General features: G+C 49.7%; 1 protein-coding gene across 1 annotated transcript in view; it reads left to right on the forward strand.

The window, feature by feature from the left end:
* SRPRB (SRP receptor subunit beta) overlaps window positions 1-18,466 on the forward strand; it is a 37,197-nt gene extending 18,731 nt beyond the window's left edge. Inside the window, exons 6-7 of the mRNA XM_075338712.1 lie at window positions 4,488-4,542; window positions 16,910-18,466. Of these exons, the coding sequence (XP_075194827.1) occupies window positions 4,488-4,542; window positions 16,910-17,123 (269 nt within the window). The 3' untranslated portion in view covers window positions 17,124-18,466. The remainder of the gene's footprint in view (window positions 1-4,487; window positions 4,543-16,909) is intronic.
* The last annotated feature ends 818 nt before the right edge of the window (window positions 18,467-19,284 follow it).

A 19,284-nucleotide genomic window follows, 5' to 3' on the forward strand; every position in this document is an offset into this window, starting at 1 on the left:
AGAGGAACTCTTATGCGTGGCGGTCTAAGTCACGCCCCCAAAAGACCGCCAGAGGCACTGCCTCCAAGGCGGCCTCCTCATGACTCCCGGCATCCCCGAACCGCATCCTCGGTCGGTGGCAGGCTCTCCCGCTTTTGCGACGCCTGGTGGCCACATGTCCAAGACCGATGGGTGAGAGACATTCTGTCTCACGGTTACAGGATAGAGTTCAGCTCTCGTCCTCAGACTCGTCTCTTCAGAACATCTCCGCCCCCAGCTCGGGCCGGCGAACTTTTTCAGGCTGTGAGCGTCCTGAAGTCAGAAGGAGTGGTGATCCCCGTTCCCCCTCAGGAACATGGTCACGGCTTCTACTCCAACTTGTTCGTGGTGCCAAAGAAGGACGGATCTTTCCGTCCCGTTCTGGACCTCAAACTGCTCAACAGGCATGTGAGCACCAGAAGGTTTCGGATGGAATCTCTCCGCTCTGTCATCGCTTCAATGTCACAAGGAGACTTCCTAGCATCAATCGACATCAGGGATGCTTATCTCCATGTGCCGATCGCACCCGAGCATCAACGCTTCCTGCGCTTTGCCATCGGGGACGAACACCTTCAGTTCATGGCATTGCCTTTCGGCCTGGCGACAGCCCCACAGGTCTTCACCAAGGTCATGGCATCTGTTGTGGCGGTCCTACACTCTCGGGGCCACTCGGTGATCCCTTACTTAGACGATCTCCTAGTCAGGGCACCCTCCCGGGAGGCGTGTCAACACAGCCTGACCGTCGCTCTGGAGACTCTCCAGCGGTTCGGGTGGATCATCAACTTTCCAAAGTCCAAGTTGACACCGACCCAATCACTGACTTACCTAGGGATGGAGTTTCATACTCTCTCAGCGATAGTCAAGCTGCCATTGGACAAACAGCTTTCACTGCAGACAGGGGTGAAATCTCTTCTTCGGGGCCAGTCACACCCCTTGAGGCGCCTCATGCACTTCCTGGGGAAGATGGTGGCAGCAATGGAGGCAGTTCCCTTCGCGCAATTTCATCTGCGCCCACTCCAATGGGACATTCTCCGCAAATGGGACAGGAGATCGACGTCCCTCGACAGGAACGTCTCTTTCCCTTGCAGCCAAAACCTCTCTTCAGTGGTGGCTGCTTCCCACTTCTCTATCGCAGGGAAAATCCTTCCTGCCCCCAACCTGGGCTGTGGTCACGACGGACGCGAGTCTGTCAGGGTGGGGAGCGGTGTTTCTCCACCACAGGGCTCAGGGAACCTGGACTCCGATAGAGTCCTCCCTGCAGATCAATGTTCTGGAAATAAGGGCAGTGTATCTAGCCCTAAAGGCGTTCCATCGGTGGCTGGAGGGCAGGCAGATCCGCATACAGTCGGACAACGCCACGGCGGTCGCGTACATCAACCACCAGGGCGGTACGCGCAGCCGTCAAGCCTTCCAGGAAGTCCGGCGGATTCTGATGTGGGCGGAGGCCACAGCCTCCACCATCTCCGCAGTTCACATCCCGGGCATGGAAAACTGGGAAGCAGACTTTCTCAGTCGTCAGGGCATGGATGCGGGGGAATGGTCTCTTCACCCAGACGTGTTTCGAGAGATCTGTCGACGCTGGGGAACGCCGGACGTCGATCTCATGGCGTCACGGCACAACAACAAGGTCCCGGCCTTCATGGCACGGTCTCTAGATCACAGAGCTCTGGCGGCGGACGCGTTAGTTCAGGATTGGTCGCAGTTTCGACTGCCCTATGTGTTTCCTCCTCTGGCGATGTTGCCCAGAGTGTTACGCAAGATCAGATCCGACTGTCGTCGCGCCATTCTCGTCGCTCCAGATTGGCCGAGACGGTCGTGGTACCCGGATCTGTGGCACCTCACGGTGGGTCAGCCGTGGGCGCTTCCAGACCGCGCAGACCTGCTGTCTCAAGGGCCGTTTTTCCATCTGAATTCTGTGGCCCTCAACCTGACTGTGTGGCCATTGAGTCCTGGCTCCTAGCGTCTTCAGGGTTATCTCAAGATGTCATTGCCACCATGAGACAGGCCAGGAAGCCAACGTCCGCCAAGATCTATTACAGGTCTTGGCGGATCTTCTTGTCCTGGTGCTCTGATAATGGTTTTGCTCCCTGGCCTTTTGCCTTACCCATTTTTCTTTCATTCCTTCAATCCGGAATGGACAAGGGTTTGTCACTGGGCTCTCTCAAGGGACAAGTATCGGCGCTCTCAGTATTTTTTCAAAAACGCCTGGCAAGGCTTCCGCAGGTCCGCACGTTCCTGCAGGGAGTTTGCCACATAGTTCCACCCTACAAGCGCCCGCTGGAACCCTGGGACCTTAACAGGGTGCTAACGGCTCTCCAGAAGCCACCTTTCGAGCCGCTGAAGGATGTCTCCTTATCACGTCTTTCGCAGAAGGTGGCATTTCTAGTGGCAGTTACCTCACTCCGAAGAGTGTCGGAGCTTGCAGCGCTGTCATGCAAAGCCCCCTTCCTGGTTTTTCACCAGGATAAAGTGGTTCTGCGTCCTGTACCGGAGTTTCTCCCTAAGGTGGTATCTCCTTTTCATCTCAATCAGGATATCTCCTTACCTTCATTTTGCCCTCATCCAGTTCACCAATGCGAGAAGGATTTGCACTCTTTGGATCTGGTGAGAGCACTCCGTTTCTACGTTTCTTGCACGGCGCCCCTGCGCCGTTCAGATGCGCTCTTTGTCCTTGTCGCTGGCCAGCGTAAGGGCTCGCAGGCCTCCAAGTCAACCTTGGCTCGATGGATCAAGGAACCGATTCTTGAAACCTACCGTTCTTCGGGGCTTCCGCTTCCTTCGGGGCTGAAAGCCCATTCTACCAGAGCCGTGGGTGCGTCCTGGGCATTGCGACACCGGGCTACGGCTCAACAGGTGTGTCAGGCAGCTACCTGGTTTAGTCTGCACACTTTCACAAAACACTATCAAGTGCATACCTATGCTTCGGCAGACGCCAGTCTAGGTAGGCGAGTCCTTCAGGCGGCGGTTGCCCACCTGTAGGAAGGGGCCGTTTTCGGCTATCTGTTATTGAGGTATTCTTTACCCACCCAGGGACTGCTTTTGGACGTCCCAATTGTCTGGGTCTCCCAATGGAGCGACAAAGAAGGGAATTTTGTTTACTTACCGTAAATTCCTTTTTGCCAGCGTGCAAATCTGGTGCAGAAAATGTTGGCATAAAATCTGCAGCGTGTGCACATAACCTTGTGTGGCCTCAGCCTTAAGCTATGTGCGAGTCCTTACATGACACTGCACATGCTCACAGCACAGTGGGAGCTGAGTGTCATGCAACTGGTCCAATCGTGTGATCAGATCACAGATGAGGAGGGGAGGGAGGGATTTATCTCCCACTCTCCTCCATTGCCGGCTGATGTGATTCTTGCACTGCTCTTGCGTTACATCGGTGCAATCCGAGTGCAGTGCGATGTTTCTCTTGCCCCATAGACATGAATGGGTGCGAGTGGAACAGGGTCACATTCCACCCGCAGCATGCTGCAACTGTTTTTTTTTTCGGTCCGATTTAGGGCTGAGAAAATAATTGCTCATGGGAGCGGGCACATAGAGTAATATTGGTCCCAGTGAAATGTAATTTATTTTTTTATTATTGCATTCCACTCGCTCCGTATTACTCACCATGTATACTGACCCTTAGGATGACCAATGTAAACACTATGTATCTGTAGATTACCCCGTGTTTGCTGGTAAATAGCATTTCTGAAGGACACGTTCCCATTAAGGCCACGTGTACACGTTTATTTTAAGGGTTCAGAAGTTCTGACACAATCTTAATTTTTAGATTTAGCCATGTAGCAGAGCTCAGAAAGCTAAGACACCCCATAGAGTGACTAAGCAAAAAAAGACACATTTTTTAAAAAAACAAAAATTACCAATAAATACAATTATGTAGAAAAAACAAAGTACATATTTTGGTATTTCCACATCCCGAGCAACCCGATCTTTAAAACTGTCACACTATTCAGCCTCTTCAGTGAACAGCGTAAAAAAATAAATAAAATGTCAGTTTAAAAAAAATAAAAATAATGCGGCTACATAATAGACAGTGGGTGATTGCAGTGTATCAAATAGTTTGTGTTATGACTTATCCAACTTAAGAGTTTAATCATTCAGAATTGCTATTTGTCATACATTAGTGTCACATTTCAGATTTTTTTTGTTAATGAAAATGTTACGCTAAATTTACTGTTCTCGTAAAGCACAATGTGTCACCAGCAATCTCAATCACAGGGATATGTTGAAGGGCTGCAGTTATCAGTACATACGTGGACAGATGTCAGATCTGTGAAATAGGGCCGAAATTGACTCCATCACTAAGGGTGTTTAAACTTTTTTTTTTTTTTTTCTTTCTACTGTGAAGTCAGCTGCAGGTGATACAATTATCTGAGCCTCTTTAGTGATTATTTGGGACAAAAGTGAGTTTAAAAATAGCAAAGACAGTAAGACAGATTGCCAAAATATGTTTTCTCTCTTAACAGATGTATCCATGGCCAAGTCGGCTAAACTGATCCAGCAGCAGCTGGAGCGGGAATTGTAAGTACATCCATGAGTAATTTTAAGGTTGGTTAGAGGTGTGATTAGAAAGACTTGACAGCGTCTGTGATTGGTTGTGGAGTGAAAAAATGATGTAAGGTACCTTGTATATTGATACCCAGTAGAGATAAAGCAGAGCTGTGCGTGTTATCTTGGCTATGTATCAAAATACAAGGGACCCATGTGGCTTTTTTTTTATTTATTTATTTAAATAATTATTTAAAAAAAACTGTGTGCAGTCCCTTCCAATTTTGATACCCAGCCAAGATAAAGTGGACAGCTGGGGGCTGGTATTCTCAGTCTTGGGAGGCCCATGGTTTATTTGGCTCCCCCAGCCTGAAAATACCAGCCTGTAGCCACCCCAGAATTGTCACATCCATTAGATGCAACAATTCCGACCCTTTACCCAGCTCATCCTGATTGCCCTGGTATGGTGGCAGTCGGGGTAATATAAGGGGTTAATGACAGCTGTGACTTGTCAAAAATGACAAACATTGTCATCAAGCCCCATTACTAACCCTGTAAGTAAAAAGAATGAGAAAAAATCCTTTATTAATAAAAAAAAACAAACCCTCTTTCTCCAATTTATTAACACCCCTGCAAGTCATTAAAAACCACTCACTGCTGCTTCAGAGACACACTGACTGAGCCGCAGCTGTGAGCGGTGATGCCACTGAATCTGAAGCTGTGACCTCAGGTGCTTTAATCTGTTTTGCTTTCATTTAACGTTTTAATTTTTGGCTGGGTACCCGAACAGTAACACTTCACTGAGAAGTCCGTGTCTGGGGTCCGTGAACGTTACAGTTCAGATTCGTCCATCACTAGTAATAAACCAGCTGACTTCTCTCTCCTGCAACTACATGATCTTGTGCAAGCTGCTTAAGGCCCGTTTCACACATCCGGCATTTTGCCGGATCCAGCACACTCCAGTACAGTGTAATACAGTACAATGGCATCGCGGCAACCTCCGGTCACATGCTGTCATGTGACCGGACCTTGCTGTGATGCCATTGTATAGTATTAACACTGTGCTGGAGTGTGCTGGATCCGTTGAAATGCCGGATGTGTGAAACGGGCCTTAAGCTAAGTTATACATTTTTATTTTTATATAGCGCTAACATATTCCACAGCGCTTTACATACATCAGGAACACTGTCCCCATTGGGGCTCACAATCTAAATTCCTTATCAGTATGTCTTTGGAGTGTGGGAGGAAACCGGAGAACTCAGAGGAAACCCACGCAAACATGGGGAGAACATACAAACTCCTTGCAGATGGTGTCCTTGGTGGGATTCGAACCCAGGACCCCAGCGCTGCAAGACTGCAGTGCTAACCACTGAGCCACCGTGCCGCCCCGTTGTTCAGTAATCATCCGTTGAAACGGATCCAGCAGCAATCTATTGACAGAACAGTTGTGCAGACACAACTTTTTTTTGTCCAGCTAAAAAAAAGAAACTTATTTAAACTGGATGCATTTTTTTATTTTTTTAACATTGAAGTCTATGGAAAATGGATTTATTAATTAGCCATTCGTTTTCTCCCATTTGAAACTGATCCAGTAAGCAAAAAACAGATCCTTTGCAAAAGGAAGAAAAACTGATAGTTAATTAATGGATCCATTCTCTATAGTCTTCAATGTTTAAAAAAAAAATAATAAAAACTACACACACTCATCTAGTTGAAATGCCTTAGCAAGCGCATCTCTTGTTTTGGAGAACCTGTTTTGCATTAAATGGGTTGTCCTAAGGCTAAACAAACTTTCATCCAAATTTCTATTGAATGGGGTAATCCCAAACTGACTTCTAATATGGTTGCATGAAAAATTCCCTAACTACTAATGGCTATTGATATTAATTTTTTATTTTTTTTTCTATTTCCAGTCTGACGCTTGTTTGCAAATCCCCAGTGTATGCTAGGACTCTCCAAACGAAGCGTCATTAGGGGTCAGAGGTGGTGCTCACTGAAACAGCCTCCCTCCCTCCCTGAAACAAAACCTCATTACTGACACTCATTTTAAGGCCTGGGCCAATCCCTGTGCAATGTGCACATTGACAGTGTGCACTGTTGCCAGCTCAGATCAGCTGTAATGAGCCAGCAGCAGAACAGAGAGTCACAGCATGTTATCAGCGTACCCGGCGGTGTTTAGAGCTCTGTACTGGCCCCGCATGTGATTGCACACTGTCAGTGTGCACATCGCACAATGACAGTGTGCAGGGAAGCAGACCAGCCCCTGAAACGGCATCACTGATGATGCTTCATTTCAGAGAGGGGACTGTGACAGAGGCCTCTCCCCCTGATGACTCTTTGTTTGAGAATTTCAACCTGCACTGGGATTCTCAAACTAAGGCCAGGGCTACACCGGGACTAATGCGATCCTCGCATGACACTCTGCTCACGCTGGCAGCACAGCCTTATACTTACCAGCTGCCATATTCACCTCGTATATCTGCAGACGCAGGTGGTCTCCTGCAGTTTGTGACTTGCCTGATCGCTCCATTATTTGTTTGAGTTAGCCAGAGGTCCGTTTTCAATGCAAGTCTGAGAGCCTCGTTCCACCTCTCGTTGAATTGCATTGAGAGCTTGAGACTGTTACCTCTGACCTCCAGTCAGTCACAAGATGGCAGATTAGGACTCGAGCAGTGTCGGGAAGAGCTGAAGGGTATAATATTAGGTGTAGGTCTTGCGTTAGCAGCACCAGTTCAGTGTTGCAATAAAAAGAAATATTGGCGTGGTGCTTTACTTCAATACAATACAACACAACAACGATCTAGGCCAGTCATGGCGAACCTTTTACAGGCCGAGTGCCCAAATTGTAGCCCTAAATCCAATTTTCTTTGTCGCTCCATTGGGAGACCCAGACAATTGGGTGTATAGCTTCTGCCTCTGGAGGCCACACAAAGTATTACACTTTTAAAAAAGTGTAACCCCCTCCCCTCTGCCTATACACCCTCCCGTGGACCACGGGCTCCTCAGTTTTATGCTTTGTGTGGAAGGAGGCACACATCCACTCATAACAAAAAAAAAAAAAAAGATTTCTCATACATAGTATGACGGATGGAAGAAAAGAGGTCCCCTATGGGGTCCCCGGCATGCTCCCTTCTCACCCCACTATGTCGGCGGTGTTGTTAAGGTTGAGGTACCCATTGCGGGTACAAAGGCTGGAGCCACATGCCGTCTCCTTCACCATCCCTTATGCGGCTCTGGGAGAAGTGGGAGCCTCACCGGTCATTCACCTGCTGAGACCGTGCTCCATCCGCAGCCCCTGGTGGAACCTGCTGGATCGGAGCGTTTTCATCCCCAGGGACCGGGCCCTGCACCTTCAAGGTACTCTGTGTCCCCATGGGGGGACGGTACGGGGAGAGAGGTCGCCTTTCTCCCCAGTAGCGCCGTCCGTTGTTTTTTCATCGGACTTCCGCGCCGACCGTGCCTGCTTGTCGGGCACGGCCTTAAATTTAGTCCCCGACTTCATTGCGGCCTAGTCGCGAAAAATCCTGCCCCCGGGCCTGCTTGTCAGGGCGGGATTACCGACAGAGGGCTGGAGCATCTTTGCATGTCTCCCCTCCCCTCTCATTGACCACTATGGGGCCTCCAGATTCCCGCCTTTTGCCGGCGCCGCCCATGGCTCCACTCCCCCCTTGAGAGCTCCGGCTGGGTGCCTATATATATATATATATATATATATATATATATATATATATATATAATATATATATATATATATATATATAATATATATATATATATATATATATATATATATATATATATATATATATATATATATATATATATATATATATATATATATATATATATATATATATATATATATATATATAAAATCGGAACGGCTGTATAACCCTTTCCCATATACCCTCAGTGGTCGCTCTCCTAAGGGACACTTATTGCTTACAGCATGTCGTCCACAAGGAGCAAAGCCCCTAAGGCACAGGTTTTTTTCGCAGCCTGTACCTCTTGTGGGGCTATGTTGCCTGCGGGATCCACCTACCCTCACTGTGATCAATGCTCGACTCCTGCCACGCTTGCTCAGCCGGACCCTAGGGCACTTGTGGGCCCCTCGGCTCATGTAGATCCCCCTGCTCCTCCTGAGCAGGCTGCAGGGACAGAGTCACTGTCATTGGCCTCTTTCGCTGAGAAACTCTGTCACTTTCTCAATCCATTGCACAGTCTATGGACAAATGGTCATCTAAGCTCCTTGAGGCATTGCAGTCCAGACCGGGCTCTTCACAGGCCCCGGCCCCTATTAGTTTGTCTCCTCCAGGGCCTTCTCGGTCCGCGCCGCAGCGCGCTCCCAGGATAGCCACTAGGTCCCAGGCGGAGGACTCCTGCCCGGATTGCAGTCCCAGACCGGCTAAGCGGCCTCGCTGTGACTCTTCCCCGGCCTCCTCACGCTGCTCTGGATCTCAGCTTGAGGACTCTCAGGATGACGAGGCGGACGTGGGAGCTCAGGGCTCTGACCCTGACTTCGCCCTCAACCTTGATACCCCTGAGGGGGACGCCTTAGTAAATGATCTTATTTCGTCCATCAACCAGGTGTTGGATCTCTCTCCCCCGCCTCCACCTGTAGAGGAGTCGGCTTCTCAGCAGGAGAAACACCAATTTCGATTCCCCAAACGTACGCGCAATACGTTTTTTGATCATTCTAACTTCAGGGACGCTGTCCAGAAGCCCAGAGCGGTCCCGGACAAGCGTTTTGCTAAAAGGCACTCTGACACGCGTTATCCCTTTCCACCTGAAGTCGTTAAGGGCTGGGCACACTCACCCAAGGTGGATCCGGCAGTCTCTAGATTGGCTGCTAGGTCCGTTGTGTCTGTTGCCGATGGCTCATCCCTGAAGGATGCCACTGACAGACAGAGCTCCTGGTGAAGTCTATTTATGAGGCCACGGGCGCATCTTTCGCCCCGGCCTTTGCGGCCGTGTGGGCTCTCCAAGCAATCTCGGCATGTCTGTCTGAGATTAATGCTGTCACGCGGAATGTTGCTTCCTTGACCTCTCAGGCATCAGCATTTTCGTCCTACGCCATGAACGCCGTTCTGGACTCCGCTAGCCGTACGGCCGTGGCATCCGCTAACTCCGTGGCTGTCCGCAGGGCCATGTGGCTGCGCAAATGGAAAGCAGACTGCTTCCAAAAGGTTCTTAGCTGGTTTGCCTTTTTCTGGCGAACGTTTATTTGGCGAACGGCTGGATGAGATTATTAAGGAATCCTCGGGAAAGGACTCCTCCTTACCACAGTCCAAACCTAAGAGACCTCAGCAGAGAAAAATCCAATCGAGGTTTCGGTCCTTTCGTCCCTCCGTCAAGCCCCAAACCTCTTCGTCCAACCGGCCGGAGAAAGGCCAGAGGAACTCCTATGCGTGGCGGTCCAAGTCACGCCCCCAAAAGGCCGCAGGAGGCACTGCCTCCAAGACGGCCTCCTCATGACTCTCGGCCTCACCTACCCACATCCTCGGTCGGTGGCAGGCTCTCCCGCTTTGGCGACGCCTGGTGGCCACATGTTCAAGACCGTTGGGTGAGAGACATTCTGTCTCATGGTTACAGGATAGAGTTCAGCTCTCGTCCGGCGGCTCGTTTCTTCAGAACCTCCCCACCCCCTGCACAGGCCGACGCACTTTTTCAGGCAGTGGACGCTCTGAAGATGGAAGGAGTTGTGATTCCCGTTCCCCTTCAGGAATGTGGTCGCGGATTTTACTCCAACTTGTTCGTGGTGCCAAAAAAGGACGGGTCATTCCATCCCGTTCTGGACCTCAAGCTGCTCAACAGACATGTGAGAACCAGGCGGTTTCGGATGGAATCTCTCCGCTCAGTCATCGCTTCGATGTCACAAGGAGACTTCCTAGCATCGATCGACATCAAGGATGCTTATCTCCATGTGCCGATCGCACCCGAACATCAACGTTTCCTGCGGTTCACCATCGGGGACGAACACCTCCAGTTCGTCGCATTGCCCTTCGGCCTGGCGACAGCCCCACGGGTTTTCACCAAAGTCATGGCATCCGTCGTGGCGGTCCTGCACTTTCAGGGCCACTCGGTGATCCCCTACTTGGACGATCTCCTAGTCAGGGCCCCTTCTCGGGTGGCGTGTCAATGAAGTCTTACCGTCACTCTGGCGACTCTCCAGCAGTTCAGGTGGATCGTCAATTTCCCGAAATCCAAGTTGACGCCGACCCAATCACTGACTTACCTCGGGATGGAGTTTCATACCCAGCAAGCGTTAGTCAAGCTACCGCGCGACAAACAGCTTTCTCTGCAGGCGGGGGTGCAATCACTTCTTCGGAGTCAGTCACACCCCTTAAGGCGCCTTATGCACTTCCTGGGGAAGATGGTGGCAGCTATGGAGGCAGTGCCGTTCGCGCAATTCCATCTACGGCCACTCCAATGGGAAATTCTTCCCAAATGGGACAAGAGTTCGGCTTCCCTCGACAAGAACATCTCTCTCTCCCTTGCAACCAAAACATCACTTCAGTGGTGGCTCCTACCCACATCTGTCTCGGGGAAAATCCTTCCTACCCCCAACCTGGGCCGTGGTCACCACGGACGCGAGCCTGTCAGGTTTGGGAGCGGTTTTTCTCCGCCACAGGGCTCAAGGAACCTGGAATCCAATAGAATCGTCCCTTCAGATCAATATCCTGGAGATAAGGGCAGTATATCTAGCCCTATTGGCTTTCCATCGGTGGCTGGAGGGCAGGCAGATCCGAATCCAGTCGGACAACGCCACTGCCGTCGCCTACATCAACCACCAAGGCGGCACTCGCAGTCGTCAAGCCTTCCAGGAAGTCCGGCGGATTCTGCAGTGGGTGGAAGTCACAGGCTCTACCATCTCCGCAGTTCACATCCCGGGCGTAGAAAACTGGGAAGCAGATTTTCTCAGTCGTCAGGGCATGGACGCGGGGGAGTGGTCTCTTCACCCAGACGTGTTTCGAGAGATCTGTCGCCGCTGGGGAACGCCGGACGTCGATCTCATGGCGTCATGACACAACAACAAGGTCCCGGCCTTCATGGCGCGGTCTCAGGATCACAAAGCTCTGGCAGCGAACGCTTTGGTCCAGGATTGGTCGCAGTTTCGACTGCCATATGTGTTTCCCCCTCTGGCAATGCTGCCCAGGGTACTACGCAAGATCCGGTCCGACTGCCGTCGCGCCATTCTCGTCGCTCCAGACTGGCCGAGGCGGTCGTGGTACCCGGATCTGTGGCATCTCACGGTGGGTTAACCGTGGGCACTTCCAGACCGCCCAGACTTTCTGTCACAAGGGCCGTTTTTCCATCTGAATTCTGTGGCCCTCAACCTGACTGTGTGGCCATTGAGTCCTGGCTCCTAGCGTCTTCAGGGTTATCTCAGGATGTCATTGCCACCATGAGACAAGCCAGGAAGCCAACGTCCGCCAAGATCTATTACATGTCTTGGCAAATCTTCTTATCCTGGTGCTCTGATAACGGTTTTCTTCCATGGCCGTTTGCCTTACCAACATTCCTTTCATTCCTACAATCGGGAATGGACAAGGGGTTGTCCCTCGGCTCTCTCAAGGGCCAAGTATCGGCGCTCTCCGTGTTTCTTCAAAAGCATCTAGCTAGGCTTCCGCAGGTCCGCACGTTCCTGCAGGGGGTTTGCCACATGGTCCCACCTTACAAACGTCCGTTGGAACCTTGGGATCTTAACAGGGTCCTGACGGCTCTTCAAAAGCCGCCTTTTGAGCCGCTGCGGGATGTCTCTCTCTCCCGTCTTTCTCAGAAGGTGGCCTTCCTGGTGGCAGTCACATCACTTCGGAGAGTGTCTGAGCTTGCAGCGCTGTCATGCAAAGCTCCCTTCCTGGTTTTCCACCCGGATAAGGTGGTTCTGCGTCCTGTCCCGGAATTTCTCCCTAAGGTGGTATCCCCTTTTCATCTAAATCAGGATATCTCCTTGCCTTCCTTTTGCCCTAATCCAATTCGCCAGTGTGAAAAGGATTTGTACTCTTTGGATCTTGTGAGAGCACTCCGGTTCTACGTGTCTCGCACGGCGCCCCTGCGCCGTTCAGACGCGCTCTTTGTCCTTGTCGCTGGCCAGCGTAAGGGCTCTCAGGCCTCCAAGTCTACCTTGGCTCGGTGGATCAAGGAACCGATTCTAGAGGCCTACCGTACTTCTGGGCTTCCGCTCCCTTGAGGGTTGAAAGCCCATTCTACCAGAGCCGTAGGTGCGTCCTGGGCATTGCGGCACCGGGCGACGGCTCAGCAGGTGTGTCAGGCAGCTACGTGGTCTAGTCTGCACACTTTCACGAAGCACTATCAAGTGCATACCTATGCTTCGGCAGACGCCAGTCTAGGTAGGCGAGTCCTGCAGGCGGCGGTTGCCCACCTGTAAGAGGGGGCCGGTTTCGGCTCTTTTTTAATGAGGTACTGTTTTACCCACCCAGGGACTGCTCTTGGACGTCCCAATTGTCTGGGTCTCCCAATGGAGCGACAAAGGGAATTTTGTTTACTTACCGTAAATTCCTTTTCTTCTAGCTCCTATTGGGAGACCCAGCACCCACCCCTGTGCCCTTCGGGCTGGTTGTTCTTGTGTGTACACATGTTGTTGATGTTGATTTGTTCTTTTGGTTCATGGTCTTCAGTTCTCCGAACATCCTTCGGATTGAATTTATCCTAGACCAATTTATAAGTTTTCTCCTTCCTGCTTTTGCACCAAAACTGAGGAGCCCGTGGTCCACGGGAGGGTGTATAGGCAGAGGGGAGGGGTTACACTTTTTTAAAAGTGTAATACTTTGTGTGGCCTCCAGAGGCAGAAGCTATACACCCAATTGTCTGGGTCTCCCAATAGGAGCTAGAAGAAAAGGAATTTACGGTAAGTAAACAAAATTCCCTTTTTTTTTTTTTTACAAAGTGCCAACCAATCCTATTATGTAAATACTTGATTTTAACCTTACCTTTGCAGTCTTCTCTTCTCTACAGCAGGGGGCATCACGCTCATGCTTACCACACATTGAAGCTGAGCCCTTTCCAGACACAGCAGTTGGATTCATCATTCTGGAAAAAATTGCAGCATATTAGACAGATTTTAGCCTGGAATGTAATCAGATGTCACCCTGTAATCCACATCTACATTTCAAAGTCTGAACATCTTGAAATCCCATAAAGACGTACGAGTTGCTCCCCTCCCCTTTCATTGTGTAGTTCTGTCCCCCTTCCTGGCCACTTCCTGGTAAACATGTCCCCCATCCTGATATATATTTCCTACATTCAGGTATATTTGTCCCCATCATGGCCCCATCCTGGTAAATATACCTCATCCTGGTAAATGTCCTCCATCCTGGTAAATGTACCTTATTCTGGCATGTTCCCCTATGCTGGTAAATGTACCCCATCCTGACATATTGCCCATCCTTGTAAATGTTCCCCCATCCCGGCATGTACCCCATTCCTGGTAAATGTCCTCCATCCTGGTAAATGTTCCCAATCCTGGTTAATTTACCCCCATCCAGGTAAATGTACGCCTTCCTAGCATGTACCCCTTCCTGGTAAATGTTCCCCTTCCTGGTAAATGTACCCTATCGTGGCATGTTTCCTCCATCCTGGCATGCATGTTTCCTCCATCCTGGCATGCATGTTTCCTCCATCCTGGCATGCATGTTTTCCTCCATCCTGGCATGCATGTTTTCCTCCATCCTGGCATGCATGTTTTCCTCCATCCTGGCATGCATGTTTTCCTCCATCCTGGCATGCATGTTTTCCTCCATCCTGGCATGCATGTTTTCCTCCATCCTGGCATGCATGTCCCCACCCCATGCTGGCATGTGTTCCCCAACCCCCACCCCATGCTGTCATGTGCGTTCTCCCACCCCCACCCCATGCTGTCATGTGCGTTCTCCCACGCTAGCACTGCGCCCCCCCCATATCCCCACCTCCCCCCCCCATATCCCCACCTTGGCACAGCCGCACACGCGTTATAAAAAAAAAAGCAACACACAACTCACCTTCCTGCACTCGCTCCCCCGCTGCGCGCCGCTGGGTCCTCAGTTCCCACGTGGCCAGAAGACGTCATTATGCCGGCGCCGCTCGCTGACGCTCCTCCGTGTCCTAGGTAACACACCTGCAGCCTGGGGGAGGAGGAGTGTCAGAGCGAGGAGAAATGTCTCCTCCGCTCCAACACAGTTTTGATCTGCCGGCGCGACTGCACTAGCAGATGAAAGCTGCAGGATCAGGCGACAGCACACGTGCCAGCAGAATGGGCTCTGCATGCCATAGGTTCGCCATCACTGATCTAGGCCATGATCACACGCATCTGGTGAGGTTTTTTACCTCCACATTTGTGGGTAGAAAATCCAGAAGTGGTGACGTGTTTCTATTCTACTTTTCCTCTGATTGTAAGTCAAAACCAAGAATGGAACAAATACCTAGATTAAGAAATCTCACCAAATACTCAACATGTGCACCTGGACTTTAAAAGGATTTCTGTGTGATGTGTTCTTGGAAAAGTATGGTAACATGGCCACCATTGCAGCTGCTCCCACGTGGCTTCTTGCCCTGCTTCCTTAGGGGCCCTTTGCACACTACGACATTGCAAACCGATGCTGCGATGCCGAGCGCGATAGTCCCCGCCCCCATCGCAGCAGCGATATCTTGTAATAGCTGCCGTAGCGAATATTATCGCTACGGCAGCTTCACATGCACTTACCTGCTCTTCCTAAGGGGGCGGGTCGTGTGGCGTCACAGCGACGTCACACGGCAGGAGGCCAATAGGGGCAGAGATGAGCGGGACGTAAACAACCCGCCCACCTCTTTCCTTCCACATTGCAGACGGGACGCAGGTAGGAGATGTTCCTCTCTCCTGCGGCTTCATACACAGTGATGTGTGCTGCCGCAGGAATGAGGAACAACATTGTACCTTCGCTGCAGCCAAAATAATGAAAATGACACACTACACCGATCATACGATACCGACGCTTTTGCGCTCGGTAATCGTAGTTAAAGCGATTTACACCCTACGATGTCGAGAGCGACGCCGGATGTGCGGCACTTTCGATTTGACCCCACCGACATCGTATATATCTCAGCTACTGGTAATGTACCTCAATAGTAAATTACGGCAATAAGCAGCACAGGGTAGGGTACAAAGTATTAAAATTTAACCTTTAATAGTTCCTATTAAAAAAGGGAAGCAGGTATAACCTTCCTCCACATCTGTTATCTATAAAACCAAAACATACAATTCCCCTTCAGCATGTACAGGGGTAACAACAGGCCCAGGACAACACCTGTGCAGATAACAAGGGTAGGTAAACTAACCCGTGTCACAAGGGACACTGGGATAGTCCAACCCTTTTTGGGCCCGGACCATACGGTATCAGACAGAGGTCCAGGAACCCTGGAAAAAATAGAGGGGGATGGAACGATCTCACCACATCGGACGCCGACCCAGCCTCTATCAAGAAGATCCTCTAGTCCTCCCGGGCGTCCCAGTGGTCCTTTTATAATGGACTAAACACCTGGTCCCCTTAAGGAGAGAGAGGTCCTGATGTCCTTATTCTCCCAACGCGTTTCATATACCAGAATAATCGTCAGGGGAGTGTCAAGAGTCAGTCCCTATATCAGCAGGACAGGACAGGACATGCGGACGGCAAACAGCGGGGCTCCTATATGCTGCGCCATATAGGAGCCCCGCTGTTTGCCGTCCGCATGTCCTGTCCTGTCCTGCTGATATAGGGACTGACTCTTGACACTCCCCTGACGATTATTCTGGTATATGAAACGCGTTGGGAGAATAAGGACATCAGGACCTCTCTCTCCTTAAGGGGACCAGGTGTTTAGTCCATTATAAAAGGACCACTGGGACGCCCGGGAGGACTAGAGGATCTTCTTGATAGAGGCTGGGTCGGCGTCCGATGTGGTGAGATCGTTCCATCCCCCTCTATTTTTTCCAGGGTTCCTGGACCTCTGTCTGATACCGTATGGTCCGGGCCCAAAAAGGGTTGGACTATCCCAGTGTCCCTTGTGACACGGGTTAGTTTACCTACCCTTGTTATCTGCACAGGTGTTGTCCTGGGCCTGTTGTTACCCCTGTACATGCTGAAGGGGAATTGTATGTTTTGGTTTTATAGATAACAGATGTGGAGGAAGGTTATACCTGCTTCCCTTTTTTAATAGGAACTATTAAAGGTTAAATTTTAATACTTTGTACCCTACCCTGTGCTGCTTATTCCCACCGACATCGCACAAAGTACCCCTTAGACTCCTCATTAGTATCTTAGCCTCACTGTGTGTCCGCCGTACCTGGATACCTTCCTAGCAGTAAAGATATTGGGGATTGGAGAAATGGATGGGCCGTTGTTTGCCGGGTAATGATCTGTGGTGTTACTCTTCTTTTCTTTTATACCAGGAATACCCTGCGGGTCACCCAGTCTGCAGCTCCCAGCACCCTGGAAGGCACCAATTTACCAGCAGCCGCACAGCTAGGAAGAAAGGGCAAAGACTTTGAATTCTCCCAACTTCCTTTGAAGATTGAGTTTGTGGAGTGCAATGCCAGAGACGGCAAGGAAGAGGGGGACGCAAATCTGGGCAATGTGGAAGGATGGTTGGCAAAGCTGGCTTAAAGAAAAAGGCTTAATAGACTTGATATTCTAATAAGTTGGCCACTGGCAGAACTTCGTTATGTCCCAGATAGCTGTGAAAATTACCAAGGCCCCAATTCAAGACCGGCGTTTTCCATGCTGATCTTGAGGAGGGAGTATGCTGGAGCCAGACGCTATTGATTCATTAAGAAGTGCAGACCTCTTAGTGAATCGGGAGCGTCTGACAAGTGCCATGTGCCTCTTTGTACGCCTCGCAACCAATCTTACACCAATCCCTGACTGAAGCAAGATTGTGCCGTAAGGAAACCCGCCGCTCCTAATGCGTTTGACAAGCGGGGCTTCACAAGCCCCTGTTCCTACCCCAGTGCTGCCCACGCCAAAATCACAAAACTTTAGCTCAGCCTTGAGTTGCACCAAAACTTTGAGACTTTCCAAAGCTTTATCAGAATTCTGGTGTAAAAGCTGTGATTAATTGGGCCCAGAGTATTTTCATCGGTCACCTGTTTATATAGAAATAGCAGCAGAAACTCTTAAAGGGGTTTCCATAGCTCATAAGTCACTGTATAGTGTCCATTCAATTGCATAGGAGCTGAACTGCCGAGCTTCACAATGACCACTACACAGTGTACTGTTGTTTCTCTATCTACTGTACACTGGTTACAACAGCAATCACCTGAGATAAACGGGTGATCAGTGACACTGTCGGCTCTTGGGCCCCCATCAACCTGATGTTGATGACTTATGCCATCAGTTCCTTTAAAAGGGTTGTCCACTACTTTTACATTGATGAACTTTTCTAAGGATACGCCATCAATGTCAGATCGGCCGAGGTTCGACACTCCGCACCCACACCGATCAGCTGCTCCCGGACACGGGTGGCATCCGGAAATGCTCAGTACTGGAGCTGCACCTTTTTCTGATAGTGGCTGTGGCCGGGTACTGTACATCCACCTGCTATTGATCTGAATAGGAGGTGCATGTGCAGTATCCAGCCACAGCCACTATCAGAAAATAGAGTAGTGCCAGAACTGAGCATTTCCGGCTACCACCGACATCAGCTGATTAGCGGGGGTGTGGTGTGTCGGACCCCAACCGATCTGATATTCATGACCTATCCTAGGGACAGGCCATTATTGGCAGCGTAGTGAACAACCCTTTTAAGGCACTTCTGATGACACGAGGAAGGGCTATCATGTTTTTATGAAAGCCTGTCCTAAATACCATATTGTTACATAACTCCAGCCTAAAATCCTAACCACAGCAGCAGCTAGAAGGAGCTCATATGTCTATTGATAACATGTATGATTATTTTTTTACCAGCACATATTTATGTTTAATAAAATGTACTTGTGTCTCCACTTGAATGATTTGTGGCCAGTATGGATGATGGACAGTGTTGTCAGCAAGCTCTGCATACAGAATGGGTGGGCCTTATAGGTTCTACAGCGGCATTTTATGGAGTAATCTATATTTTATGTGCATATATGACAAGCAACGAGCAAGAAATCCAAACCTGGTGGCATTTTTGTGACTTGCAGTGGTCCTCATTCACTTACATTATGGTGTTATGTCACGGCAGCTCTTTATCCGCAGCATTAGAGTCCTATTCTTCTGCCAAATTAAAGTCCGGTGCTTGATCATTGCCAAAATGTGATGTGATAGGAGCACTAGTTTTACTTCCCTCTATAAACCATGTAGCGAGATATGAGGCGTGCCGTGTATTATTCTTGCCCATTTTTTTGCTTCACATAAACCATTTTGGCTGAAACTTTGCAGTGTTTTTGTTCTTGGGGGTTTTTTATACAGGGTTTAAATAGCAGTTAAGGGGTTCCTCCTCCCTTTAGACTTTTTGGTACATTTTTTAATTTTTGGAAAATACACTTTACTTTATCGATGTAGAAAATTGAAAAATCAAAATGAGGGCGCCAGCACGATTTCTAAACTGTACTTATTAATTAATGGAGATTTTTGGCAAAACATTGCAATATTTTGAGCTACCCCGCCACTCCACGGCAAATCTCAAGGGGCAGTCCTACACTAATATTTTATTTTATCTGAAGGGTGCCAAGCGGCCTCACACATTTAAAAGCAGAACTATTGAAAACAGCACTTAGGCTACTTTCACACATCCAATTTGAGCAGTGCGGCTCAATCCGACTGTGAAACCTATGCAACGGATGCG

The sequence above is a fragment of the Anomaloglossus baeobatrachus genome, chromosome 3 (genome assembly GCF_048569485.1).
Source record: "Anomaloglossus baeobatrachus isolate aAnoBae1 chromosome 3, aAnoBae1.hap1, whole genome shotgun sequence".
In the NCBI taxonomy this organism is placed as follows: Eukaryota; Metazoa; Chordata; class Amphibia; order Anura; family Aromobatidae; genus Anomaloglossus; species Anomaloglossus baeobatrachus.